The sequence below is a fragment of the Glycine soja genome, chromosome 12, assembly GCF_004193775.1.
Source record: "Glycine soja cultivar W05 chromosome 12, ASM419377v2, whole genome shotgun sequence".
Classification (NCBI taxonomy): Eukaryota; Viridiplantae; Streptophyta; class Magnoliopsida; order Fabales; family Fabaceae; genus Glycine; species Glycine soja.
Genome location: NC_041013.1, coordinates 3,693,365 through 3,720,786, shown reverse-complemented (window position 1 = coordinate 3,720,786; position 27,422 = coordinate 3,693,365). Strand labels below are relative to the sequence as shown.

General features: G+C 33.9%; 3 protein-coding genes across 8 annotated transcripts; all 3 read right to left on the bottom strand.

Moving 5' to 3' along the window:
• Nucleotides 1-1,218: 1,218 nt before the first annotated feature.
• Nucleotides 1,219-13,170, bottom strand: LOC114380101 (flowering time control protein FPA-like). Of its 2 annotated transcripts, XM_028339034.1 has the most exons (7): nucleotides 12,669-13,170; nucleotides 9,982-10,227; nucleotides 9,308-9,385; nucleotides 8,097-9,088; nucleotides 6,513-7,566; nucleotides 6,012-6,482; nucleotides 1,219-1,649 (listed from the first exon to the last, which is right to left on the bottom strand). In XM_028339034.1, exons 1-6 carry the CDS (start codon nucleotides 12,939-12,941, stop codon nucleotides 6,024-6,026), a joined length of 3,102 nt encoding a protein of 1,033 aa, XP_028194835.1. In that variant the 5' UTR covers nucleotides 12,942-13,170; the 3' UTR covers nucleotides 1,219-1,649; nucleotides 6,012-6,023. The 2 variants fall into 2 exon arrangements, with proteins under 2 accessions (XP_028194835.1, XP_028194833.1); XM_028339032.1 differs by having other exon boundaries at nucleotides 6,012-7,566.
• A 2,042-nt stretch (nucleotides 13,171-15,212) lies between these two features.
• LOC114379749 (3beta-hydroxysteroid-dehydrogenase/decarboxylase-like) lies at nucleotides 15,213-21,272 on the bottom strand. Of its 3 annotated transcripts, none has more exons than XM_028338445.1 (13): nucleotides 21,099-21,272; nucleotides 20,714-20,971; nucleotides 20,500-20,589; nucleotides 20,280-20,413; nucleotides 19,991-20,161; nucleotides 18,938-19,054; nucleotides 18,780-18,859; nucleotides 18,243-18,438; nucleotides 17,796-17,913; nucleotides 16,968-17,142; nucleotides 16,207-16,363; nucleotides 15,786-15,852; nucleotides 15,213-15,703 (listed from the first exon to the last, which is right to left on the bottom strand). In XM_028338445.1, exons 2-13 carry the CDS (start codon nucleotides 20,961-20,963, stop codon nucleotides 15,498-15,500), a joined length of 1,761 nt encoding a protein of 586 aa, XP_028194246.1. In that variant the 5' UTR covers nucleotides 20,964-20,971; nucleotides 21,099-21,272; the 3' UTR covers nucleotides 15,213-15,497. The 3 variants fall into 3 exon arrangements, with proteins under 3 accessions (XP_028194246.1, XP_028194247.1, XP_028194244.1); XM_028338446.1 differs by lacking the exon at nucleotides 21,099-21,272 and having other exon boundaries at nucleotides 18,243-18,320; nucleotides 18,411-18,438; nucleotides 20,714-21,092; XM_028338443.1 differs by lacking the exon at nucleotides 21,099-21,272 and having other exon boundaries at nucleotides 20,714-21,092.
• An 833-nt stretch (nucleotides 21,273-22,105) lies between these two features.
• Nucleotides 22,106-26,118, bottom strand: LOC114379750 (probable hydroxyacylglutathione hydrolase 2, chloroplastic). Of its 3 annotated transcripts, none has more exons than XM_028338448.1 (8): nucleotides 25,713-26,118; nucleotides 25,017-25,199; nucleotides 24,658-24,861; nucleotides 24,400-24,523; nucleotides 23,743-23,843; nucleotides 22,976-23,050; nucleotides 22,784-22,882; nucleotides 22,106-22,600 (listed from the first exon to the last, which is right to left on the bottom strand). In XM_028338448.1, the coding sequence occupies exons 1-8, from the start codon at nucleotides 25,725-25,727 to the stop codon at nucleotides 22,454-22,456; spliced, it is 948 nt and encodes a 315-aa protein (XP_028194249.1). In that variant the 5' UTR covers nucleotides 25,728-26,118; the 3' UTR covers nucleotides 22,106-22,453. The 3 variants fall into 3 exon arrangements, with proteins under 3 accessions (XP_028194249.1, XP_028194250.1, XP_028194248.1); XM_028338449.1 differs by having other exon boundaries at nucleotides 25,017-25,223; nucleotides 25,713-26,117; XM_028338447.1 differs by lacking the exon at nucleotides 25,713-26,118 and adding an exon at nucleotides 25,289-25,700.
• Between the last annotated feature and the right edge of the window lie 1,304 nt (nucleotides 26,119-27,422).

Sequence of the window (27,422 nt, the reverse complement as noted above, 5' to 3'; positions counted from 1 at the left end):
ACCAAATAAATTTTTTACATGTTTTTAGAAAAATGTTATAGTAATTGTTAGTTACTCTATATGTGTCCCATTATTCATTATTTTTACATATTAATAAATTGTCACGAATATATTTGACGGAGAAAAGTAATGAGCACTTAATTAAAAGGAACATTTGTTTAAAAAAAGTGCTAATTCAATAATACTCTGATAAATACCGTTAGGTTTATATCAATATCAAATTATTCCACTATTTATATCTTGAATAATTTAAAGACAAAAAAAATTATTTTAAAGGTGATAAAAAAAACAGCTAAAATTGTTTTCTAGGTAAATTTATAAGACAATTTTGATTAGATGAATTCGAAAAGGAAAAACAGAAGCGCCACAAACTTACTTTTTGTTTCTTTGTTTTTTATAACAAGAAAAAACAAGATAGACAATACAGAAAAGAACCTTCACAAATATCACGATCACAGAACAGTCTGTCTTTTTTTATTGGTTAACCACGGTGTATAATTTAATTATTAACCTGAACTCTGCTAGGACAAATTTTACTAATACCTAAATTGTAAATAACATGAAGATTTACCAGTAGGTAAGACTATGTTTGGATTAGGAAAATATAATAGAAAAAAAATAGAGGAGAATAAAATATAGTCTTTTTTTTTACAAGAAACTAATAAAATACAGATAAAATAGAAAAGAAACTAATAAGACCTATTTCATTATTCATCTTCATTTCTCCCTCTCTCTCATCCAAAATCTTTCATCTCTCTCCCCAAATTAGGAGGATACAACAGAATGTAATTTTTTTTCTTCTTCCAAAAATACATATATAGGTAATAGAATAAAATATTTATTCATTTTATTTCATTCTGACACTATTTTAACATATTCTACCAATTCAAACATAACCCATGTTGTAATTGTAATAATTTAAATTACTAGATAAATCATACCATCATACCCCAACCCTCATAAGGGACCAAAAAATCTTTGCATTAGCCTTCTTTTATTTGGTGAAATTTAATGTCAAACAGTTAAATTGGTCAAGATATCGTGGAAGTTTTGGTTTTATCGATTAGAAACAACATCGTAGTTTTTCTCGCTTTACTGTAAAATTCCATCAAACGTTAGTTTATTTTTCTTGGTCCAAAAAAAATAAAATTGATTGAAGTAAACATCAAATAATAAAATGACATGGCATACCCGACCAGTATCATAATCACCGTCATCTGAACGAACCAAAGTACCTTTTCGATTTTCAAACATTTACTTACACTATTTTGGGAAGCTTAGCATCAATGCGATTCTCTTCCCAAAGTGACACGACCATAAAACAATTAGCAAAGCGAAACATTCTAGTCGTAATTGGACCCACAATCGGTTATAATTTTTCTCACACGTCTCGTAGATAGAGCTAAAAAAAACTAGTATTCCAGTAAGAACGACATCAGATGAAAATTGTTATGTACATTAAACAGTAACAACAATTTTAAAAAAAAAACCAACCTTACACCTTTGTATATTGTAGTGAGCAAAGATGTTAAAAAGAAAGAATAAGTTGGTGATAAAAGAACTAGTTTCTTTAAATAAAAATAGTTGTCGAAGAATCGCCGTCACATTTGTCGCATACGAACATGCATCTCCCTAGGCACGGTCATTACCTACGCGTTCATAAAAAAAATAGAAGGGAAAAAAAAAACGACACAATTAGAATATAATGGTTTGACAAAACCTGTTAGCAATTGCTGGTAACTTCACGATTACGTTGACGCAAAACACAAAAAACATTGATAAAATTATATTCAAAAAGCGTAAAACCATTATGAATCAGCATTTTTACCCATGGATAGTTTACATTTTTATTATTTTTAGAAATGCATTATTAAACAAGGACCATAACGTGTATAAATGACCGACACTAGTGAAATCCAAACACTCAAAAACAATTCCTCGTGTAAACATTTAAATTGCTGAATCTATAATTTTATTTTCATCGAACGTAACCATTTTGGTTAATGCAGAAACCTAATCGGGCAGAAATTTGCAGTGCTACAAAGTACGAACTCAATGTCTAGAAAAACTATACGAAAGTATAACATGAACCACGAAGTCCACCAATTAGAAGACTGAACTATGAAATGAAGCATCGAATGCATCAGTTACTTAATGGATCACTTTGAATCTATATCGGACTTGTGTTGTACTATGCCTTAGGCCACCTAGTGTTCCTATAAAGGAGTCCTTGGGATTCAGATTTCAGAATAGTCAATGGAATCAGATTATTTAACGCATTAAATGGAGCAGCAATAGAGGCTGAATACCCTGCAATATGGTGGTACTCAACACTATTAAGTAACATCACCCATCCTTTTAAGAACATTGAAGTACTCATTAATCAGCACTGTGGACGGAAATGCCCTTTTTTTTTCTTTTTGGGAAAACTATGTTACCATAGTATTCCAAGCTAAAAAGTAGTTCTAAAGTTTTTGGAATAACGAACCCCTTTTTTGCTCAAATTTTATTTTGTTAATTACCTCAAGCTGTTTGGAGAAAAGGCATCGAAAACAATAGATAGAACAAACTCAGGACCCTAAAGTCAAATGAGGATGAAAGCAATTTTGCACGAATGCTCACAATAACATAATTTCTAATGTTACGCTTCCTTAAATCCAAAACTAGCTGATACTCAACACGAAGTCATTCAAGTGACTGAATAAACAAATGTCTCCTCAAACAAAACCTTCAGGACTGATAGAACATTCACAAGAATGCATACAATTAATTGTTTATTAGCCCTCTAATGATGATAAATTCCTGCCGCCTCTCCATAGCATTCCTGCCACCTTTTCCTAAATATTAGACGCTACTTTATAACGAAAAGTTTACCCTCATATATTGGGAACTAAATGGTTGGGTTTAGCACACATGCCACAGATACCATATTAATATTATATAACTGTCCTTAAATTTTAATAGAGCAGGTAGGATCTAAAGTTTTCAGCTGAAGTTTCCTGTCCAAAATTTCATAAGCCTACTAGTCACTTGAAAAAATTACTCTTAACCAAGTTGGTGACCAATTAGGATTAGATTCACAGTTCCTAGAAATTTCAATCTCGAGGTCATTAGTTTTCTAATATTTGCATCTTTAATATCCCTCAGCGGAATTTTTAATTTCTATCTGTCCTCAATATTGAAGAAAACATAGGGAAAATTAGTGGAAAACCACAATTGACATGATGTGCCAAATTTGTTAATCCGATCTACTAATCCTTGATTATGGTTAGCTAGGAAAGTAGTAAACAAAGTTAACTCTAAATTTACAAATTTAGTCAGCAAGTGTCTTCACATGATCTGAAGAAGCACCTTCAAGATTCTTACACAGTGGGAATTATGCCCTCACAAGTCTCAATAAGTTATAGGGTGATTGAATTTCAAAAGAGACATAGGGAAAATTAAGGGGAAAACCACAATTGGCATGTGGAACCAAAATTGTTTATTAGATATACCAATCCTTGATTATGGCTAGCTAGGAAAGTAGTAACCAAGTTTACTCAATTTACAAATTTAATCAGCAAGTATCTTCACATAATCTTTAAAAGCACGTTCAAGATTCTTACAAGTGGAAATAACACCTCACAAGTCACAATAAAATAAGTTAAAATGACTGAATTTCCAGCCCTAAATAGAAAAGAAAAATCACAGCCTACAGCTAAAAAATAGTTGGATTCAAAACTTAGAACAGAATTAGTTATACCCACACAAAGTTTTTGTCACATTATTCGTATCTATAACACATTCAACCAAATTGATAATGTACACTACTGAAATAACAAAAACAGAAAGAAACACAAGACATGCATCATAGAAAGAAAACAAAAAACAGTAATATACCACAGGGATTGCTAGAAAATTAATCTACTGATATCAGAAATAAGTCAGCTGATGAAATGGTGCTACCAAGTAATGCAGAAATATTAGATGGAGAGACTTATACTAAAAACATACAAAACAACTTATTTTACCCACAAGGACAAAATAACCACATTATTAATTAAACTCTATCAGATGGGTTTCTAAAGCAGAAGCCTAACAGATGATCCTCCCAATTATCAATGATGACTAAACTGCCATTGCAAACCAGCTATAGCTCTAAACCAAAGGCATCATGTAACGGGCATTGAAGAGAAAGTGCAAATTAATAATGCATCCACTAGGATGGATTTCTTCAAATCCTTAAAGATAAAAATATCAATTCTACGCACTGCCCAAAATTTGAAGGGGTTCATGTTCAGTTAATATTCAAATAAGGAGTTTTCCTAACATGCCTGGACATTTCCAGCTGTTAGCCTATTGGCTATGAAGCAATCAAAGAAGATATCTCAGATGATGACAGAAAGGAACAAAAGCTTAGCAAGCAACATTAAGAGGTTACCTTGCCATAACTAGATGTGAAGCAGAAAACAAAAGAAATCAACAGAGTTTGAAGTGGTTCAATGATAAAAACAAGCAGCTCAATACTCGAACCCTAATCCCATAATGGTCACTACGAAAGACGTGGCACAGCAGAATTTACAAGATTTCATACCACAGATATGCTAGGGATAGGTAAACTAAACACAACTCACATAACTAACTAACTAATGTACCCCAGTGCCCAGAGGCTCCTCCTCGCTATGTGAAGGAATGGGAGAGGATTATTGTATGTAGCCTTGCCCTTGCATATGCAAAGAGGCTATTTCCGAATTCGAACCCATGACCAACTGGTCATCAAGGCACAACCCACATATAACACAATAATCAGAAAGAGCTACAACAGAGAGAGAGAGAGAGACATGTGAAAAGGATTTGATGGAAGCCAGCCCATGGCTGTGCAATGTAAAGCAATTTACTAATATCGCAATAAGAAAAGGTGAAAAACATAAGACACCCTAATACGATACGGTATTTGGTAAACAGCTAACTTCAAATTTGTAAAGCTATTAATATTTGAAGGCAATAATTATATAACACATGGAAAAATCACTTCATGCTAATAAGAAGGGAAGAAGAGCTAGGGCAGGAGGAGAGAAACAATATATACATTTACTAGTCACACATCAATTTGAAAGGGACAAATTTTCAACAATATTAGACCAGAATCACTGGATATCCTTTAAATATGGATGTACGAGACACAATTTCAATAAAACATAATGATATTATACAGTGAAATGAAATATCTTCCCTATTAGTATTTAATACATAAAAAGATAAATATAGAATGCATTTTGGTAATAAGACACAATAAATAAGTGTCTGTGTTTCTGCATCCGTATTCATTTCATAATGAGCAAAATAACATTGTCATTTAGAGCTAGTGATGCAGAATGGAAATTCTGAATGTGGTAATAGAGCCAGGAGGAAGAAAAGGGATAGAATAGAAATAGGATCCACATCCATATGGAACAGGAAGATGGCTTGGAAACCACGGAATCAGAATAGAATCAGGTGTTGGAACCAAATATCTTCACTAATGCCAACAGTAATGAATGCATAGATTTTTGAGAATATTATAAATCTTTCAAGAAACCGGATGGAATTCTGATAACATGATAACTTGTAAACTTAATGAGGGTCCAATAGAAAGAAAGACTAAGAAATAATGGATGAATGATCCAAATCACAATTTACTAGAGGATTAAATAGGACAAAACAAATACAATGGGTTTTTACAGAGTTCGGTCACACCATCATTTGACTGATTGGGAAATGATATCATTAAGATCACCTACCCTAATCCCAAATTATCTAAAGAAAGAAACCTACAATTTACAGCCTTGCACAATTGCACTTTCTCTTCAAATGCCCCAAACAGAACAACCATCATGTTCTACGATCCTCCCCATAAAACTTTGGACAGACATCCTACCACATATATTTGTTTACAACTGCTTACTATGTCTTTGCAAGCTCCCATGTTCAACCTAGGTTAGTGAATAGTAGGGATCATATATAAAACAATTAGTCATGGAATGATTACTTACAGAAAACAGTTCTCATTGTCCTGGCCCATGTCCTCCTGGGGCTTGTTGCTGTTGCTGTTGTAGTTGGAGAAGAAGGTTGGCAGCAAATTGTAACGTTGACTGGTATCTCTGGTTCTTATCAGCCTCCACCTCTGTTTGTCCTTGACTGACTCCAAACATAGGAAGTTGCTGATTGGGGGTGTCCGAGTTTACCTGGTCCACTGTATACAGCATGGCAGTTTGCTGCTGTGAAGCATTAGCACTATTAGTTTGATTAGATAAGGCAAAAGAATTATTAGGTTGCTGGAAAGCCTGAGAATTGTTATTAGGTTGCTGGAAAGCCTGAGAATTGTTATTAGGTTGCTGGAAAGCCTGAGAATTGTTATTAGGTTGCTGGAAAGCCAGAGAATTGTTATTAAGTTGCTGGAAAGCCTGAGAATTGTTATTAGGTTGCTGGAAAGCCTGAGAATTGTTATTAGGTTGCTGGAAAGCCTGAGAATTGTTATTAGGTTGCTGGAAAGCCTGAGAATTGTATAAAGCAGAGGCATCTGTTCCCTGCACCACTCCAAAGCCTTTCTGATTGCTGGGGGAGACCTCAACTTGGTAATGCTGACTGGCATGGGGGGATACAGCTACCTGTCCACTTTGAGTAGGCATCATGAAATTAGGCATGTGTCTTGATGAAACAGCACCTTGCTGCTGCTGCATGTTGGCAGCAGTATCTTGGATATGAGAACTGCCAGACACTTGAGCAGGATTGCCAGCAGGAGCAGATAATGGTGGATGGGGCTGATAGGGAGCATTGTGAACGTTATACATGTTCCTCAACTGTTGAGGAGGATGAGTGGATTGATCTGCAATTTGATGAGATTGATTTCCATCATTTGGTGTCATGGGAGGAAATGGAAGCTTCATGGTCGAAGAACCTACTGCTGACTTGGCACCATCAGTGGTAGGTAATTGTGTAGTTGTAGGAAGTAAAGAAGCTAAAGTTGCAATAAGCTCAGGTGTTAATGCAACTCCAGCTTGGGACCCAGCAACAGTATTATTAGTAGAATAATCGGGAGGCCCAGAATGAACTGGAGGGGGCCCACCTGCTGGTGGATAGACTGGTTTAGCAGGAAGCTTAGAATCCTCATGCAACGGTCTGTTATAATCCATTGGCAAAACCTGTTCCTCTTTAACAGGAATCAAACCATATTCAGTCTGTGAAGGAGGAATATGTTGCATATACTGAGTTGTCGGTACAGGCAAATGCGATGGCTGTTGCATAGGTGCACTACTTGGCACTGGTGGAAACTTAAGAACCACACCATATAGACGCTCAGGTCCAGTGACTTTCAAAACTCTTGTGAGAAAATCAGAAGGAGGCACCAAGAATAAGGTGGTGTTATCAACAAATTTGGCAACACCAGCACGATTTTTCGCACTAAGATAGCGTAGGAACTCAGTATATGAAGCAAAATCGTCTTCACTATCAGGCAGAAAAAAAACAATATCAAAACCAATTGCATCAGCATAATGTTTTGTGAGTATATCCAATCCCGTCCTAGCCGAGCAATCAACAACACCAGGACTGCAGCAAAAAAACAAAACAAACGTTAATTACAATATTAAAACAGTACCCTGAAGACAGGTATACATTTCAACCGTTGGGACAAGAAACTAGAACTTCAAGGAGAAAGTGTCCAAAAAATAAGGGCCCATTTGTTTGTGCTCGAGATAAAAATGAGCAAGTCAATTAGCATCTTTAGCAAAAATATAATATAAAAAACAAAAAATTTAAAAATGGATTTTTCAGAAACGATATATAAGAAAAATAAACACACCATTCTTCCTGATGATGCAGTAAAAGAAAAAAAGACATTCAAGAAAAGCTAGCATGCAGCACAAACCAGAGAAATTCGTAAAACCTAAATATTTCTTGCAGAAATGAAACAACACACAGAAGAGAATATGCTACATGTGACCTCACTAGCAATGAGAAAGAAGTAAATGCAAAAGTCAACAGAAAGAAACAGATTCCAAGGAATATTCCTACTTTCTTCTTCCTCTTTCACATTTTCAAATTTCAATTGAGATTAAAGAAGATAAAACTATACTCACAGCTCAGTTCCAATTCCTTTCCCAATTGGTACACATCTAGCACGGCAAACAGGAGTTCCCCCTTTTGCAATAACTCCGCGCCAAATATGATCAATATCAGGTTGGACAATATCATGTACTCCAGCTGTAATCCTTGAGCTAACTGGACCAAGGTGACTCTTTCCTTGAATGTTTACATATGGACCAGAACCATTTCCATCAATAGCTGGATCAATCCCATATGCTTGTTCTAGAGCTAACCCCCGATCATCAATATTCCTAAAAGGAAATAGGGCTTCAGCAACAGGCAAGGGTCCATCTATCCTTGAACGTTTAGAATCTCTTGGAATATGGTTTTTGTCAAGTACATCCCATGCCCCAGACGTTGATCTGGTAGGAAGCCTAGTGCTCTGTGCAGGAGGAGATGGCCTTTTCCAGTTTGGACCCATGTTACTCTTGGAGCTACCATCCTGAAATTTATGGAGCGCATCAATCTCGTTAAACTCAGGGCCAGAAATAACAGATTCAACACCACCGTGATTACCAAAAGGTCGCATTGGTACATTTAGTCCCATAATACCACTAGGTGGTAACTGTCCAGGAAAATTATTTAGAACCATTGGACGATTATGACCAAATACATCCATTTGTAATGGTCGAAATGGATGCTCATTCAGCAATACATCAGGTCTTGGTCCATTACTTCCAGGAAAAAAGCTGGGGTAATCACTGCCAGGTACTAGGTCACTGCTAGAATACATAATTGTTATTCGAGGATCATTAAAAAGGCGTCCTTGAAGGCCCTCTTTTGCACGTCGAGCTTCATCAACACTTCTAAACTCAACAATAGAATAATTTCTCAAAGGAAAACTCTTGATTCTCTCGATTTCACCAAACAAAATCATGGCATTGTGGAGCATTTGTTCATCAATCTGAACAGCAGGTGGATAACCGATCCACAAAATATTACTTGGTTGACTGTCACCTTTTCCCCCCATTGGAGGCTGTGAATGCTGTTGACACAAGAAAAAACATTTATAAGAGGAACTAACAAAGTTCAAGCCACGGGTATACAGAAATATTAACCATTTTACATGCAGTAGATGCTTGTCTAAATAATGTCTTGGCTTCCTAAAACCGAATCACACAATGCAATGAAAAAAAAAATGAGCAGGACTGATACAATAAAGTGATAAACTTGCAATTAGATGCACATTGCAGAGGACCCTCACCAATGGTCTTTTCTGTCCAGAATAAGCATCAGTATGCCCCAAGTTTTTTCCCTGAAACTGCCCATAATCAAGCTGATCCTACAGTAATAAGCAAAGAAAAACTACAATCAGAATAACAAAACAAACAGAGAATATTAGAGATAAAAATTAGTTTAAAATGGTTACAAGTTAGTTAAAGATTAGTTTAGTTGGTTACAAGTTGGTTATTAGTTTAATTTGTTACAATTTAATTTAGCTAGTTACAAATTAAACTAAATTATAACAAACTAAACTAATAACTAACTTGTAACCAACTAAACTAATCTTTAACTAACTTGTAACCAACTAAACTAATTTTTCTCTAATAGAGAAAAACTACATAAAAACGAAACAACCTAATACACCAATGGTAGAATATAGACAATCAGACAAAAACACTTGACCCAATCAGACAAATTACAGTTTTAACTGCAGAACCTTTACAAAAAGTTAAGAAAAATATGGATTATTTATTAATGTAAGAAATAAAATTCCAGATGTGTCATTTTCAAATAATCACTCCCCACAAATCTAATTGAAATTTCTCTTTAGGTACTATCATGAGGCACCTGGATGAGTGTAGTAATAGGTAATTGAATAATAAAAGGAAATGGAAGAACGGCAAACAAGAACAACATATAAAAATATAAACTTACCCTTTTTGTAGATTGTGATCGAAGGAAGTCAACACGAATATGCTCCCCGCCAATTCGTTTCCCATTCATGATTTTCATGGCCTGAGTAGCATCTTCCAAATTGAAAAATTCAACACATGCAGTATTTCTGTCTCTGAAGAACTTAAAATCCTCAATTTTACCAAATTTCTGAAATTCAGCTTCCAAATCTTCCTTTGTAACAGCCTGACTAATACCACCCACCCAAAGTTGTTTACATGCCTTTGCCTGAGAACAGGATTTTTTGGAAATTAAAGAATACAAATCTTAGCATCTATACACATTTATAAAATTAAAAGAAAAAGAAAAAAAGTAACAAACATGTTAAAATTGAGCCGACCAAAAAAAAATGTTACAATTGAAACATTTGCTACTGTGCAAAGGCTCATTATATTTTTGCTTCAAAACATTCGTAGGACTACTCCTACCATGAATTTCCCAGTAGAACCATTGAAAAGAAGGTCAAATCATGGTTTGACCAAGAAAAAAACAATAAAAGGCAATGATCTGTCAGTCACTTTATCACATAAGAGAACTCATCCAATGGTAGGAACTATAAGTGAACTCAACTAAATTGTTATTTTGATAATGTAGACACCAAAGGTGAAAGGATTTAATAAGTTGGATAAATAAAGAAAAAAGTTGTGTTTCATTAATTGGAAAATCATAATACTACTGCACCAGCATTGTTTTAATTTAAATTAAATTGTCTCAGTTTATTTTCATGTAAGTTTCTTTATTTGAAGGGCTATAGCATATTTTTTTAAAAAATATGGCTGAGCTATATAAAGTTGTCTGATGGCTGATAGTTATGATTTTTGCAGTAACGTACGATTCTTTTCAAATTAATGCTTGGGGTACAGAACAGCTAGGTGCGCATCACCTCTCGCAAAAAGTAAAACCAGTGGTAATTAAATGGAGTAAATCAAAGTGATGCATTTTCACAGACCTCAAACGAATGTCCATTGTGTGTTTTCGAAATCCAAAATAGGATATGCTGCAATTCAGAGACTTCGAAAGGCACTCTTCCCAATTGTCCGCATTATGTTCTTTTCCTCTTTTTTATGTGTTGCCTATAATTTTCAGAATTATTCCAATTTCAGACCTCAAAACACACTTCACTCATACCTACATTACACTTTTTAATCCCATTGGAGTTAACCTTTTGGTTTTAGCTAAACTTGGGTTTGCGCTGCTAGTTCGGAGTTTTTTTCTTTTTTTTTCCTTTCTTTTTCTTGCCAACTAATTTTAAGAGTTTCAGTACAAGAGAAGAAAGCAAGGCATAGTTCTTCCACACTATGTCGAGTATTTATAATGAGACAGTAATAATTATTGTCCCCGCCGCTTATACGTGTTCAAGCCTATTCTGACGTCTGACAAGGGTGTGTATATACATATAAAGTTTTTACAGAGCTTTACTTCACTGTTGCTGTTTTGCAATTGTGCATGTTACTCGCGGTTAAAGCCAATGCGTTTAAGTGTTGCCCCAACAAATTCAAATATTCGTGCACTGAAATCGATTTCTTCACATTTCTAACGTCTATATATATTTTATGGTTTGGTTGTGTTCAAATAGGAAAGATAGGAGAAAAAAAATTCAAAAACTTGCGAGTTACATTTCTTTCTCTATGCTTTAATTTGAATATTTCTTAATTATATTTCATTCTTTAGTCTTTCACTCAACCAAATCATATAAAGTTATCTCATATTAGATAACACAATTAGTTTCATATCGGTTTATTTGAAGCATCTTTCTTCAACGTTGTATCACTTGGGTCAAGTATGCATCTTCTTAAACATTTTAGATCTTCGTTTTAAAACCAAATCTGGGTAACTTGAAAAAACGAACCACAAAACATGCTTTTAGGATCCCTTTCAACTTACGTCACCAACTTCCAACCAGTTTTGCGGATCATGATTCGGGAATCAAATATTCGCCCCGCTAATTTCTAACGATTTGGAATAGAAATTTGTGTCTTAAATTAAATCACCAACACATTAAGGATTTTGGCTCAACGTAAATTCCCAGCACACCGACCTTCGCATGAACAACGAGTTTCCAGTTCCTTCGTTAAATGTGAGTATGAAACAAATTCTCAATTCGTGTGTTTGGTTTCACACTTTCACCATCCAGTATCATAATTGATTATACCTCCATAATGTGATGTACGATTATTGTAATGTATGAAACAAATCACCATCACGAATTTTAGCTAAATTAGTTGTTGCGTTAGATTAAAAATTTACACTAAGTTTTCCTAATGTAATGTACGATTATTGTTAGCTAAAATTGATTTAGCCAAATCAGCTTCGCATTAGATTAAAAATTTACACTAAGTTTCGAATCAAAATATTCTTTCGGGGTAAAATCAACAAGACATAATTCTCTAAGAATTAATTCAATTCAAAATAAATTCTGCAAATCGATTTTTCAAAAAACGCCGACCCAAACACACAAAAAGTTGTTGAAACTAGGGATATGGATAGAGTATTGTGCATGCATGTCGAGCAATTTATTGTGAGACAACTGGCAACGAGAGAAAAAAGATACAAAATCTAGAATGCAGAAATAATAACATTTTTAATAATAATAATAATAAGAGGATGTTAGTTTGAAGAAGAATACAGGGATGTGCAGAGAAAGTGAAAGGAAAAAGATGAGGACAAACCGGTCTGGCAAACTCAATCTTCAAGGAACTGCCGCGGAGAGAGGTTCCTTGGAGAGCGTTCTTGGCGGCTTTGGCGTCTTCGACGCGTTTGAAGAACACGAAAGCGTAACTGCGAGCGGAATAGGAAGTCACGCTGTCGAGTGCGCCGTATTTGGCGAAGAGCTCCATCAGATCAGCGTCGGTGACGTCCGCCGCCAGATTCCCCACCCACAGGTTGTTCGACGGACTCGCCGACTCGTCGAAATCCCGCGTTGGTTTCGCCGGAAACGGCATTGCGAGCGGAGAAGTGCCCTGCGAATGCAACGAAAATTGAAGAGAGAGAGAGAGAGGTTGGAGGCGAGATTGTTTTGGGAGCGGAAGAAACCCTAGAAGAGAGGATGAATTTTTTGATACGGAAAGAAAGAAACGGAGAGAAGGGTTAAAAAATAAAAACAAGTGGTTCCTTCCAGTTTTTTTTTTAGGTGGAAAGACCGAGAATGTTCGGCTTTCACAGTGGTAAAATTACGGATACTCGCACCATTTCAACTTTAAATACTCCTAGTATTCTATTACTAGGATTTTATTTTGCCCGCAGTAAAAAAATATTTATTTTGAGCAATTTACAGAAAATATTTTCTTATATGATTAAAATTTCAATAAACAAATATTCGTTTAATATATAAATTATATTATTAAAAATTATAATAATAAATAATTTTAAATATATAAAGTATATTTTAGATTTATGATATTATGATATAAAGTTATTTTTAAATATTTAAATTTAATTTAAAGATAAAGATAAAAAAAGACATAAGAAATTAAGAAAAAATTATAAAAAAATACTCTTATTTAAGAATAATAAAAATATTCTTATTAAAGAATTGCTCAAAAAAATACTCTAATTCAAAATAACTATTTTATTTTATAAAGAGATATGATAATGAAAAAAAAAAACACATATTCTTACTCTTTCAATTTCTTAACTGAGTATTCTTAATATTTTTAATTTTTTTCCAATCATTTTAAACTACTTTTCACTTTTGTTGTTTTAACTTTAAAAACTCATTGGATCTGCAGATTTTTTTAAGTCTGGATACGGGAACATAAGTATAATTTACAATATTCTATTCTAATTTTATCTTTTATTATTTTTACATGATAAATTTATTAATTTTTATAATAATATTAATTGTGATGACTTATGGATGGACAGTGTAAAATTGTTGATGCATGTGAGGTTAAACATTTTCATGTTTTACATTTTTCTCATTATTGCTGGTGTAATAAAAATGACATGGATAAGTGTTCAAGTTTAAAATTTATGAATGTGAGCAGTTCATATTATAAGATTGCCATAATGATTTGATTCGAACAGAGAAAAAAAAACAGTATGAAGCACCATGGTAGCACATTACCCTATTGCAGCCCGTGTTCGGCACTTCCTTCTTCCTTTACGTAATAAGCCTTCGTCCTTTACATAATTACAACACGTATATGACGTAACACTCTAAGATTTTATAGAAACAGTCAACTCCACATTCCCTTTCTGCAACTATTGTTGTCAATTAACCATCAATCCGTTTCTGAATATTTAACCAGTTAAAAAAGAGTATCAATATCACAATTCTTTCAAACAGCAACATCTTCCGCCTGATTCATTCAAATGTGATTACATGGAGAGAGGGAGAGGGCATTCCTAAATATTATATTTTAGATAAATAATTATTTTTATTATTGAATGTATAATTTTTTAACAAATATATCCCTAAACAAAAATACAAAATTTTGTCTCCAAGTACAATAAATATATTTGACCGTTAACTTTTATCGATCATCATTAATCAAATAGTCTATGCACATAGGGACATATTTGTCATATAATATTTTTTAATATTTTTCATCTTTCACTCCACCGACTACCTTCCTAAAAGAATCTGGACGGTAACACTAGATTGTAATTAATTATTATAATTTTAAAAAATTTATAACATCAACACAAAAAAAAAATAATGTAAAATGATAAGAAAAACATTATTTCTATTTAATCAAATACTTTTTATTTAATTATTTTTTAATAAATTTTTCATAATAAAATATGAATGTCTATTAGTATATGTAATAGCATCAAATTACAAATTATAATAAAAGTTTGTTAATTTTTAAATTAATTTTTTTACATCATATACAATTATTTTTTATTAACTGGTCATTTAAAAAATCATAACCTTAAAAAAATCATTCCAAGGAAGTGAGTGTTTTTTACAAATTAAAAGTGTTATCGCAATAACAATTTTTCCTAAAAATTATTCATGGATCTAATTTAACTACAATGCTTTACAATAAGCATTTTTTTTACTTAAACTTTTCATCAAGCATGGAAGTATAAAAAAAATATTTACAAGTTTATAAAACTAGTATTCTTTTTTCTTTTAGACTTGATTTAATTTATAAGTTTGTTAAAAAAATGTCTCAATCCATATAAATTTTTTCAAATTATAATAATTAATCATATGATAAATATACTCTTATGCTGACAATTTAACATGATCACATTGACCATCATTTCAGTAACCAATTCATCCCTCTTTATCGCGTAGGTTATTTTATTAACGGTGATGGACGGAAGCTAATAGTCAAATGTATTTATCGCACTTTTTACGCTTTCGAGACTAAATTTATGTGTATTTGTTAACGAATTACACGTTTAGAGACAAAATTGACTATTTATCCTTATATTTTCTTATCTTTTTCATGGGACATAGGTCTTTTTTCAAGTTTTTGGTATGTAAATAGATAGCGTGATGGAGGTTTAAGATCGCAGAGCAAAGCTGAAACTCTTCTTTTTGGTTATCTCAGGTCTTTTACCTTTCTTGGTCCTTCATAGCGCTGAAAATTGTCGTGATAATGCAGAAGCCGCAATATAGAAACAGGTGAAATTCTCATCAAATATATCATGAACTCCTTCAAACTGGTGAACAGAAAATCCACCAATCCATCAATTTCGGATTCATATTGCTCGTAAACAAAAAATGCCATAAATGCGATCACCAAACCTACACAAACAATTCAGATTGTGTAAAAATGAAAAGGGCACAAACTGAAGAAGTTTTGGAACTCACGTTAACAATTCCATACCTATGCCTATCATTTTCGTGAACAACTCTGACAGGATCAACTTCAGAAGGTAAAGAAAAACTGCAATCTGCATCAGTTAAAAAAATTAAACATGAAGGCAATGATTCCCAGAATCTCTACATGTAGTAAAACTTAATTCATGTTTGAATTATTCATTCTTTCAAGCCAACCTCTCAAACAAGTATGTAAGACAGAAAGTAAAATGGTGACCCGCAGACCAATTAGAAGATAGAAACTTAAAATCCTTTTTCACAAAACCCAACAATAGATCCAGACATTAAAGAGCACATGCATTCTCAATAAACAGATGATCCTACATCATATATTTAAAAAAATTACAATAAATTTAATAAGAACAAGAAAAGAGGGGATTTTCGTTTTTTTTTCTTTTTAATATTTAAAAGGAGACCTCATCATTTACCTTGAAAAATGCAGACCAATTGTCCCCTTGGGCCAGTCCTCTTATATTTTGAAAACCCCGGTTCCAAAGATATACTGTAGTGGTAACTGAATCTTTGACTGTCGTATCAGAGATCTCAAAATAAGACGTGGGTATCCTTTGTATGTGAAAACCAAATCTGTCACAATGTCATACACTTAGTACTTAGAGAACGTTTTATTTCTCCAGTGAAGGTATAATTGTTGAGAGCCAAAATCCCCAAAACAATCTTTAAGTGTTCATTAAACGTATACTACGTAATTCCCATGTTTGGCACTGATTTGTGGGGACATATGAGTAGCCTTAAGGCTGAGATATAGACCATATTACTCTTAAAATAATTTAATTAAATAAGTAAGCTGAGGCTAGAGGGCGAGCCCTGGTGCAGCGGTAAAGTTGTGCCTTGGTGACTTGTTGGTCATGGGTTCGAATCCGGAAACAGCCTCTTTGCATATGCAAGGGTAAGGCTGCGTACAATATCCCTCCCCCATACCTTCGCATAGCGAAGAGCCTCTGGGCAATGGGGTACGAAGTTTTTAAGTAAGCTGAGGCTAGAACATAACAGTCATACCAAAGATGTAACCAGCAGGATGAAAACAGAGGGAGGACAAACTATTGAAGCATCATTTCAATAAAGCAACTGGCTTTCTTAAGAAAATTGTGCTATACACAATTTGAAGGCATAAAGCTTCCTAAATCTGTTAAAAACAGAAATTTAAAGTCTCACTATGAGCAGCACTTACAACTTTGATGGCAGAAAACCATGTCCATATAAAAGTAATGTGGCAAGCAGCAAAAGTCTCGCAGCAGATGATATAAAAGTTCTTCCAGAAAGGAAAGACCAGTAAAACAACAAAACCAGCACAAGGAAATATGCAAAGGATTTCTTCTCGTCTCTCCACAACAAAATGTCAGCCACTGTAAAAATAAAGCTAAGAATTATTTGGTTTGGCAATGTTATAATATATCTATGGTTCAGAATAGTTAGCATATGTATTGCCAAATATTCAGTTTAATAATGATGTATCACTCAAATGTATTCTACCAAAGTAGATTGGGATGGAGAAGATTTTATTCTCAGTCCTCAATGTGCGGTCAAGAGTAGAAAAACAAGGGCAAAAGAATCAATTTCAGCTCACTTCTGTGTTCAATAGGGAGAGGTTAAAATTTAGTATGGAGTGCAAATAAGTTGCACTTTTCTTTCACTACTGCTACACTTAACTTGCACCATACTAGTGCAAAGAAATTTTCATTTGAGCCAAGCATGCCCTTAAAGTAAACAAGAAAATGCAAATATCCAAACAATCCTATGAGCAAGGTATTTATAATTGGTGGTGTTGCCCGCCCTTATACTTATGTCGGTTAATTTAATTAGTCAATTTTCAGGTTAAGAGTTAACTATTCTAAGTTCTAACAAGATGAGCCACATATTCATGTAATAAGGTATACCTATCAATATGCTCCAATTCATTTCATTTCCACCAAAAATTGCTTTGACATTAACTAAACATAGTAAACCTTAATTCATGTATGTAAACTTTGCAATGCAAGAGAAAGCATTATGTTTCAACCTTTTCCACCACCCAGCAGCTTATCCGCTTTTGACTGTTCAGTGAAACTGCAGCATCTTGGAAAAGATGAGTCTCTGGCTAAATGAGAGAATGACTCTATGGTTAATGTGACTCCTTCCTGTATTATCCAATATTGGCAAATATAAATGCAAATCTTAACAGTAAGAAATTCCAGGCCATATATAAACATTGCCAAATAGTATATCTCACTCTTAAAACATCATAAAGTCACATAGACAGGAAAATATCAGTAAGAGCCTAATTTGTGTATCTGTATGTGTGTCGGATTGTGGGTCTGAGCACTATTGAAAAGGGAACGGTCTTATTTTATTTAACGAATCTTCATTTTGCCTCTTTGGAGGCTGTTTTCAGTTATCAGTGGGAAGTAACAAGAATCTTAGGAGATTTAACAAGTAAAAATTTATAAAGAAGCAAGAAGAATTAAACCTCAAGGGAGACTATTGGTGAGTATCCAATATCTTTCTGAGCTGCCATGCAGTTGAAAGTTCGGGTGTATGAAGCTAACTGAAAAAAGTGAACTAATAAAGGATAACTGAAGTATCTGGGCCCCAACTTTTTATGTACCCACTTTAAAACTGATAGAATATATTGTACCAACTTAGCAGGAAGTTTGATGAATGGCCTGCAATTAAAGCAAGGATTTTTCTAACTTGGTTAACAGCATAAGAGGTCATAAATTGGCAATAAAGAAGTGCTAATTTGTTATGATGTCTCCTAAATGGGCAGGAAATAGTCAATGTGGCTAGATTTTTCCAAAGATACAAGAAGAGAAAATATAATTTATAAAATTTTTTCCAAAGATACAAGCAGAGAAAATATAATTTATAAAGATTTTTCCATAATGTTATGATGAACTCCCGTAAGCTATATCATACAATCATGTCAAAATATACAACTATACATCAGTAACATTGGAGAAAATATTATGCCCCTCATATATCAAAATAGATTGCTCATTTTTACCTTTGATATTCAAGACCTTCTAACAAAAGCGAGAGAAATTCCAAGAATTTCATAGGCTCAAGATTTGTGATGAAAAATGCCTGTACAAAAAGAAAAATACATTATGCATGAATAACTAATCAGAGCAAACAGTAAATTGATATTCAATATATACACACCTTTCCAGCCGCAGAAACCATTTGGAAATTTAAGGCTTCTTCTGCACAGATATGGGCATGAGTAACATTTTCAGAAAATGTGAAATCTGAAAGATTATCACCAGTCCCTATGATAAACTGAAATGAGAAATTGTTACTCTAAAATAAGACTTGAAGTCAGCAATGCCAACCAATTTGAATCAAATGATATATGAAAACAACAACAATAACAAAAGTGTTATCCCACTATGTGAGGTAAGCTACATAAATCACACAATATCATTCAACTTGGTTATAGAACAAACTAATAGGAAATTTTGAACTTAGCTTCATAAGGAGCAGGAAAGAATTTATAGCATATCCAATAATCACAACTAATCAAGGACCCATAATTGTGGATTTAAGTGACTGACTCAAGTAATCAATTCAGTGTCAGTATGGAATTATGTTCATTATCATTTACATATGAAATGAGCTTCAGACCAGACAGATCCAAGTCCAAAATTTAATAGAAAAGATATGGCATAGAAATATCAATCACATTTCCTATTCAAGTAAAGTTTAGTATGAAGTAAAGGTTTTTCTGAAAACTTTTCTAAACAAATAGCTTTTAGAAAAAACAAAAGCCAGAAAACAACTATTAAATGCTTTCTTCAGAACCTAATATCTTTACCTCCTATGCTTAGAAAAACAACACTATTTTGTTGGGGGAGAGGAGGAAGGGGGTTGGGATTTATTCAAATAGGTACATAACAAAGAACTCCAAGATGTTGCATGAATCCAAAATCTGTCCATTGGTCATGACCGATGACCTTTCAAGAGGGAAAATCAGCTACCATTGGTCATAACTTTTGAGAGGGAAAATTAGCTAAAGGGAAAAGTTGTTAAATAATATCTTTTCAAGTGTTCGACAAAACTGACATAAGTTAATTACAACCTGATTATAAGAATGCAAAAACATATTTTTTGCAAAGCCTACATTACGCAGTTTTATTAAAAACAACCCCCCCCCCCCCCCCCCCCCTACAACTACAAACCAAAAAAAAAGAAAATTCTGTGCAAAAAGAAAACTACCTTTGAAAAACCATATCTTGCTAATTTGAGAAAATATGGCACAAATTCCGTGTCACCAGGTCCAAAAACATTACTAGGACGAAGAGAGCATGTCAATAGGCCATCAATGTCATTGGCACTCAGGATCAAAGCTTCCGCTTGAGCCTTAAGGTCACTTAACATGTTGTCAGTCTGCAATTCACATCCCCCTATCAAAAATGCTTATTCATTCGCAAACCAAAACCAAAACCATCTAATCTAGCCATTAACAGGTTGGAAAACAAAAGAACCTCGGTCAACAAAATCTTACTTTCCACGGATACGCCAACGATTCATCTCCATCGCGAATATCATGCAAACCATCAAATACAACATCAGCAGAACTGTTATATATCAGGCGTTTCACTCTACATTCGCGGCAAACACTAATGACATTCTTTGCACCTGAAAAATCAAACATCAAATTACATTGCCAAAAACAACGAATCAACAATTAAATGATTAATTAAAACAACAAAACGGAAAAGAACCTTGAACTATAAGCTTATAGCAAGTATAAAAGTCATTCCCATCGACGCCAGCAATATCCAAATAAAAGACAACAGAGGAACCTTGTAGAACTGCACAAAACGCATTTCAATTTTCAACACTGCTGTTATTTTCCATAAACAGAGTATTTCATTTCAAACGAAATTGAAAGAAAATCACGCGGATTCAGAGTGTTACACAAACAAAATTGCGCACCTTTGATAATGCTCCGTTTATCGCGAAGGTCGACGTGGAAGTAAGAAGCGCGAGAAGAAGAAGAGAGAGCTTGTTGGAGGAGAGACTCGGAGTGGTGGAGTTGGAGAGACTGAGCGGAATCGGCGATTCGGACGATCCAGTTACCGAGTTTCAACAGCCTCAGCACCAACGATCTTCCAACGAATCCTCTGCCGCCTAAAACCACACACGTCTTAGGGTTCAAATTCGCGAACCGGTCTTCCACTGCCATTGTTAACGCTGCGAAAACGACGAACGTTTAATGTCGTATCGTATCGTATCATATACTCGTGTTCATATTCAATTATTCTGTGTGCGTTATTAATGTGATGAGAGCGAGAAAAAGGAGATAAGGAGAAAGAGAGACAGAGTAGTTTATCCTTTGGCGCGGAAACTGTTACTCTCTGTAATGCAAAGCAAATCGCACTGAGAGTGGGTGGGGTCCACTCTTAGAATCTTTTGGACAAGGGAAGAGCGAGGGTTAGTAATCGGATCATGATGCGTAATAATAACTCTGATGCTGATACGCTAATGCTACACATAACAGCCATTACATTTGTTTCTGTTATTATTATTATTATATATTAATCTGATCGTATCCATTGCATAACGTTAGTGTTTACACTGGCTGTGTGGGGGCCCACTGAATTGCAGTGCTCGCACATTTTATGTGCTTTTTCTGACTCGTGAGACAAAAGACGTAAACGTTAAGACACACATCCAACTGTACCAAATTGTAAGTGGTTAACCAAATAATGATCATATGGGGTGATACCAACAGATATGAGATGACATGCGTTGGTCTATAATTTTCTGAACACAGAGGATTAGCCCATTAAGTAATTCTGTCATATTCGAGAAGGATGATGATGGCGTTGTCTGTTTCTTTGAAGAGTAGTGATTAATGCCCAAGCTGTTGCAGATTCGGGTTTTAGGTGAATCCATCCATCAACGTAAAAATGTGAGAGTAACAACCCACCATGCTTGAGAGTCCTATTCGTAAAGGGTTATACTCCACATCAATCTTCCTCAAAAGTTACTCAACTAGGGCCAACAACCACTGCCGGACCAAAATATGATCTTCTATGAATGAAAGTTAAATAATACGTATAAACAAAACATTTGAAATCAAATTCATGCTTGAATACATTATTTTAATGCTTGCATCCTCTATTCTATCCTTTGGTTTGAGGTCATATGCTATCACTAGAAAAACCTTATGTAACATTGTAGCCGATATGTCTATCTATAAAATGATCATAGTAGAGACTGATGAACCACTTGCGTTGACATTTCGTGCAGTCGTATAATGAGGGAAACACGAGTACAAGACAATGCCAAATGTCGTCAGCCTAATTACTGATAAACCCAACGTTAATGCTCTTAAATGTACAAACTAGTCTTTGAAATATTTAAAATCTTCATGTCACAAAAGTGCAATGGATCAAAATACAACTTTCTAAATAATTCTCAACATATGCATATATATGCTAAACACGAAGGGAGTGTCTGAGTGATGAGCTTCTTCCACGCACCATCATGATTTTGACTCCCATCAGGCCAACAAAACTGAAATCTAATTTACATCTCAAATGAACCCAAAGAAAATTGAAAAATTATATTACGATATCACCAAGTAAATATTATTCCATTTGATGGATTCATTAACCTAATCTATACAGAATAAGTATCTTTAGAATTTTAAATTTTAATTAAAAAATTCTAAAAATTATCCTTTGCTTGCCGGATAACACCCAGGGCTTCTGCATCATCTGCCGTGGCTGCAATATTTAGTTTTTGCCGGATTTCTATGCTCCATGTGCGAAGGAATGGATTGCAAGCCTTTTCCACTTTCAGCGTAGTTGGAATCTGAGAAAACAGGAATAATTTGCTAAAAGCAAAAACACAAAATTCCAGCATACCAACAACTAATAAGGCAATGCAAGCTTCAATAACAATGAGTTGTGAAAGACAGGTGTTTCTAGTGAAGGAAGAGCCCCTACAGAGGGCACTTGAAACCATCCATTAAAGAAGCCAAGTTCTGAAAATTACCGTGGGCAAGCCTTTATTTCTAAGGTTAGATACATGGGTAGCATAGGATTGAAGTTCCTTGTTTTCAGGTTCTATAGACAAGGCAAACTTTGAATTGTTCTGCCAAAATTCAAAGCACCAAAGTCAAGGTCGCAACACTTAGGCTTATAAAAGAAGCAGGGAAAATAAAGAATGAAAGTAGAAACAACTAACCAAGGTATATTCATGACCACAGTAAATACTTGTATCATCTGGCAAAGACATGATCCTTTTAAGAGAAGATAGCATCTGTAACATGGAAGAAATTCTCAATAATTAAAGATAAAACACATTACTAACTTATCAAGTAACAGACTTGACCACATAAAAGAAATGGATTGCATTCATAGCCACTTGTACATCTGCAATAACATCTAGAAATCAAAATCCAATATTCAACATATCGGCAAGCATTATATGACAAAATATATATAAACAACAAAAGTTAAAATATGAAAAACATTATTATAACCACTAAAATAATATTTATTGACATAAGTGATTTCTGATATTAACGTAGTAATTAGTAGGAAATGGCATAGTAGTATTATTTAATTAGTCTTATCTAGTAAGATCTTAATAATTAAATTCAAATGTTCCCACTAAGATTGCAGACATGGAGAATATCTGCCTAACTAAGAATACAAACATCGTAACCTCTTTTTAGACAAGACCTTCAAGAAATATAGTCAAATAACTACCATATTTTTGTACTGGCATTTACATTCACAAAAGAATACAAGTTTCAAATATCATATAGTCCTCGTTTATTTGTAATTTAAATCACTATAATTCGAGTCCTTTCTTGCAGGTAGTTCAATTTAAAACAAGATATATAAAACAAGAAAGAAACATTGCAACAAGATGCAATCACTTGTCCCTGAAGATAGAAATGTACAACCAGAAAACAAAATGAGAAACTAAAAGCAATTCAAATCAACCTGTTCGGGGGTTCCTTCTAAGAGCTTGCCACATGATAAGCTGAACAAGGTGTCGCCAGTAAAAATTGCCCCAGAACCTGGAAAGTAGAAGCTTACATGACCTGCTTATAGTACAAATAGATATTAGATAGTAAATTGAAAAAGTGAGGATCAGCAGGTTGAAGTAAAGAAAATCAAATCAAATAAAAGACATTAGCAGCACCTTCAGCATGTTAATTGCATAACCTCACACTGGACACTACCCAAAGCAATAACCCAAGAAAACATTCATATAAAAGTCCTACACCATGGTATTGACAATAACTCCCAGAGTCTAGCCATGGGAAAGGAATTTACTTGGATTCTACGCGGGCAGATAATATGCACGTCAGGCTAAACCAAGAACATATATGACTTCAAGTAAAAATCAGGAGTTAGTCAAGATAACAACAAAGAAAACCCACAGAGTTGAAAATTGTAGATTAAATAGACAGGGTCATGGCAGTTAGAAGAGAATATAGAAATTTATTATATAGTCAAGAAGACTGCAGGAGAATAAAAGAGCCAAAGTAACAAGCCAAAAATGTGCTGGTTCTAATCAATTAACTTGAAATATATCTAATAGCAGACAACAATTAATAAGAATATTTACTAATGCAAATAGGCTATTAATGTGACCTTCGGTGTGACCAGGTGTGGCCAATATATGCACTTCATGGCCTGCGAACATCCAGTTATCACCATCACTCAAATAGATATCAATACCAGGAATTCTTTCCTTGTCTATTTCTGAACCAATTACCTGTAAGACGAAGAAATGTTACGAATAAATCAAAGTAACCTCACTTCATATCTTCTCTTTACATTTTCTGACAACACATTTATAATATTAATTAAAAATAGAACAAACTTCGACAGAAGATATAAATATCATACCTTTGCCCCATACCTTTCTTTCAACTCTGCATTTCCACCAGTGTGATCAGGATGGTGGTTGGTGTTCAGTATGTAAGTCAAATTTAAATCTTTCTTGCTCAACGCATCTATGATAGGCGCAGCTTCGGAAGGATCAACAACACCAACTGTCCCCGTATCCACATCGTGTAAAAGATATGCATAATTGTCCCTAAGACATGGAACCTAACAATTAAAGAAAAATGAGATAAGAAACACAGCACATGCTAGGATTTCAGCATATGGCTCCAGAGCTTATTAGCTTGAGCAACTTGAGTGACTAAATACTAATCTAATTGCATCACAAAAGCCTTATAAAAAGGAAGAAGAGATCTGCTCACCAATTCTATCTGCAATGAGGAAGATAGATTCACTACACTGCAAAATTGATCCACTCTCAACGACCGACTAGCTCCGCGCAATGTTTTTAATGGTATTGAAAATAATCGCATAAATCCATACAGAAGACCTTTCCTTAAGCAAAGTTGTCTCGCATCTGGCCACACGCAAAACCCACTTCTTTCCTAAAGATAGAGAATAAGCAACACCTATTGCCATATCATAATCAATCCAAAATAAAAGTTCACAGGGAACCAAAATAGAAAGTACATACAAATACGAGCACATTCATCTGAACCAAAACTCGCAATGCCAGCGTGAATAATACTAATGCCGTCGTAGATGATACGAATTTCACTCAGGAAACCCTTAACCCCGTGCCATAAGGCCATTAAATTAAACCGAATTATCTATAAATAAAATTACTAAAATATTATAGTCATACATTTTCCAAATTACAAGGCCAATTATTGCTTCCAACCAAATTGTAAGAGATCTACACTGAAAAGATCTGAACACGCGGAAATTCAGCAAATCAAAATAACGAACACGGAGATTCATTTTCACACGGCACTGCAGCAAAACGATGACGTGAAGCGTAAAGAAGAAGGAAACCGTTTTTTCAAAACATCTCTGCACGATCTCGGATTCTGCGGGAAAAACAAAATTGCAACGATGACCAAAATAAATTAAACTACCTTCGCATCACTCATCGAATGCGATGCCGTTTCGCTTCTTCAAACGAGGAGATACGAGAAAGCGCGTTCTTCTTAAAAAAGAGAGGGGGGAAAAACACGGAGAGTGTGTGTGCGTGTTGTTAGCAATTCATTTTGTGTAATTGTTGCAGATTCGGCAAAGGAGAGTTGAATGCAAGGGGAATTGAATTCGGAGTCGGGATGCGTGGAAGAAAGGGATAAAGAGAAACCCTAGAGGAGGAGGTGGAAATGGAAGTGCATTGATCTCATCTGAATGAAAAGAGAAAGAGAAGCAGTTGCATTTATGTTACTACGTTGACACACACTCTTTCTTGTCTACTGTGTGCTTGAAAACGATTTTGCCTTTTCCCCCCTCCCACCACCTTTTAACGCCTCTGTCTTTGTCTTCCTCCACCCCCCACCAACCTTCATCTTAAATATTTTTATATTTAAATAGTGCTATTCTTTATGCTATTCTAGTAGTATAATTTTTTACCCAACAATTTTAACATTGTGTATTAATATTAATATGTTATTTAGAATATTGGTTAAGAAATTAAAATTAAAATATTATTATTTAAATCATAAAAAAATGTAAAAGAAAATTATAAATAATATAATTTTTCATCTCTTAATAAAAATATTTCTACTTTAAATTTTTTAATTAATGTCATTAAGACATTGATTAGTATTTGTTATCTTAATATTATGTATAGTTAATTGTTAGAATTAAATAAGTATAAAAAATAAAATATGTTTTATAATTTTAAAATAATAATAAATAAGAATGAAAATTGAGGTTAAATGGAACAATTATTAGTTGATTTTAGAATAGATTAATAGTGAATAAAGTATTTCCGCATTATAAAACAGAACAAAGTTGTTGGGACCACTCGGGGATTAGTTCTGTACTATTGCTTCTTACTAGTTCTTATGAAAAAAAATACATTATTGATGAAATTTTATTATGAATTAAATAATTACAGATTATTATGTAAAGATTGTATTGATAAAAGGAGAAGAATATTAGCAATATTTTTTTTATATTTTCTTTTTAATTCTCTCTCTATGGTTTAAAATTTATTAGACAAATCATCAATTGATTGGTTATATTTCTCATTTAATAACTATTTTTCTGATTTAAGAGTATAATTCATTAAATTGAATGTTTTCATAAATTTCAATCAATCAAATTACAAAGTTTTAAAAAGAAACTATCGTTAACATTTCTCATAAAAAAATGAATCCACAATCACGAAAATCATTTCTCTTCCCCAAATTTGGGTGCTAAAGTGTGTAAAATAAAAATGTGAAGATATTCACAAAATGCCTTAATTTAAATTAAAATCTATATCGTCTCACTTTTCTTTCACACATCTCTTGGTCAAGGGGACCTAGATTCATTTTTTCCACACTCAATGACGATCTAACTTCCAACGGACAAGTGGTTACAAAGGTTGAGGATCTTGTGAACATACCACAATAAAAGATCCCCAGTTTTTCAAAAATGGTGCATCATGTAAAACGATAATACATTGGATTTATTATCATAATACCTCTTTCTACCAATCACCACTATTATTATCCCTAAAACATTCCAAAACAATCAAGAATATTGTAGTTATTGGGACAAAACTTGATAGAGAATTATCTAAGAAGAAAGAGTTTCGCTTGGGAGTACTCAATGTGGATGAACCAATCACTTAAACAAGA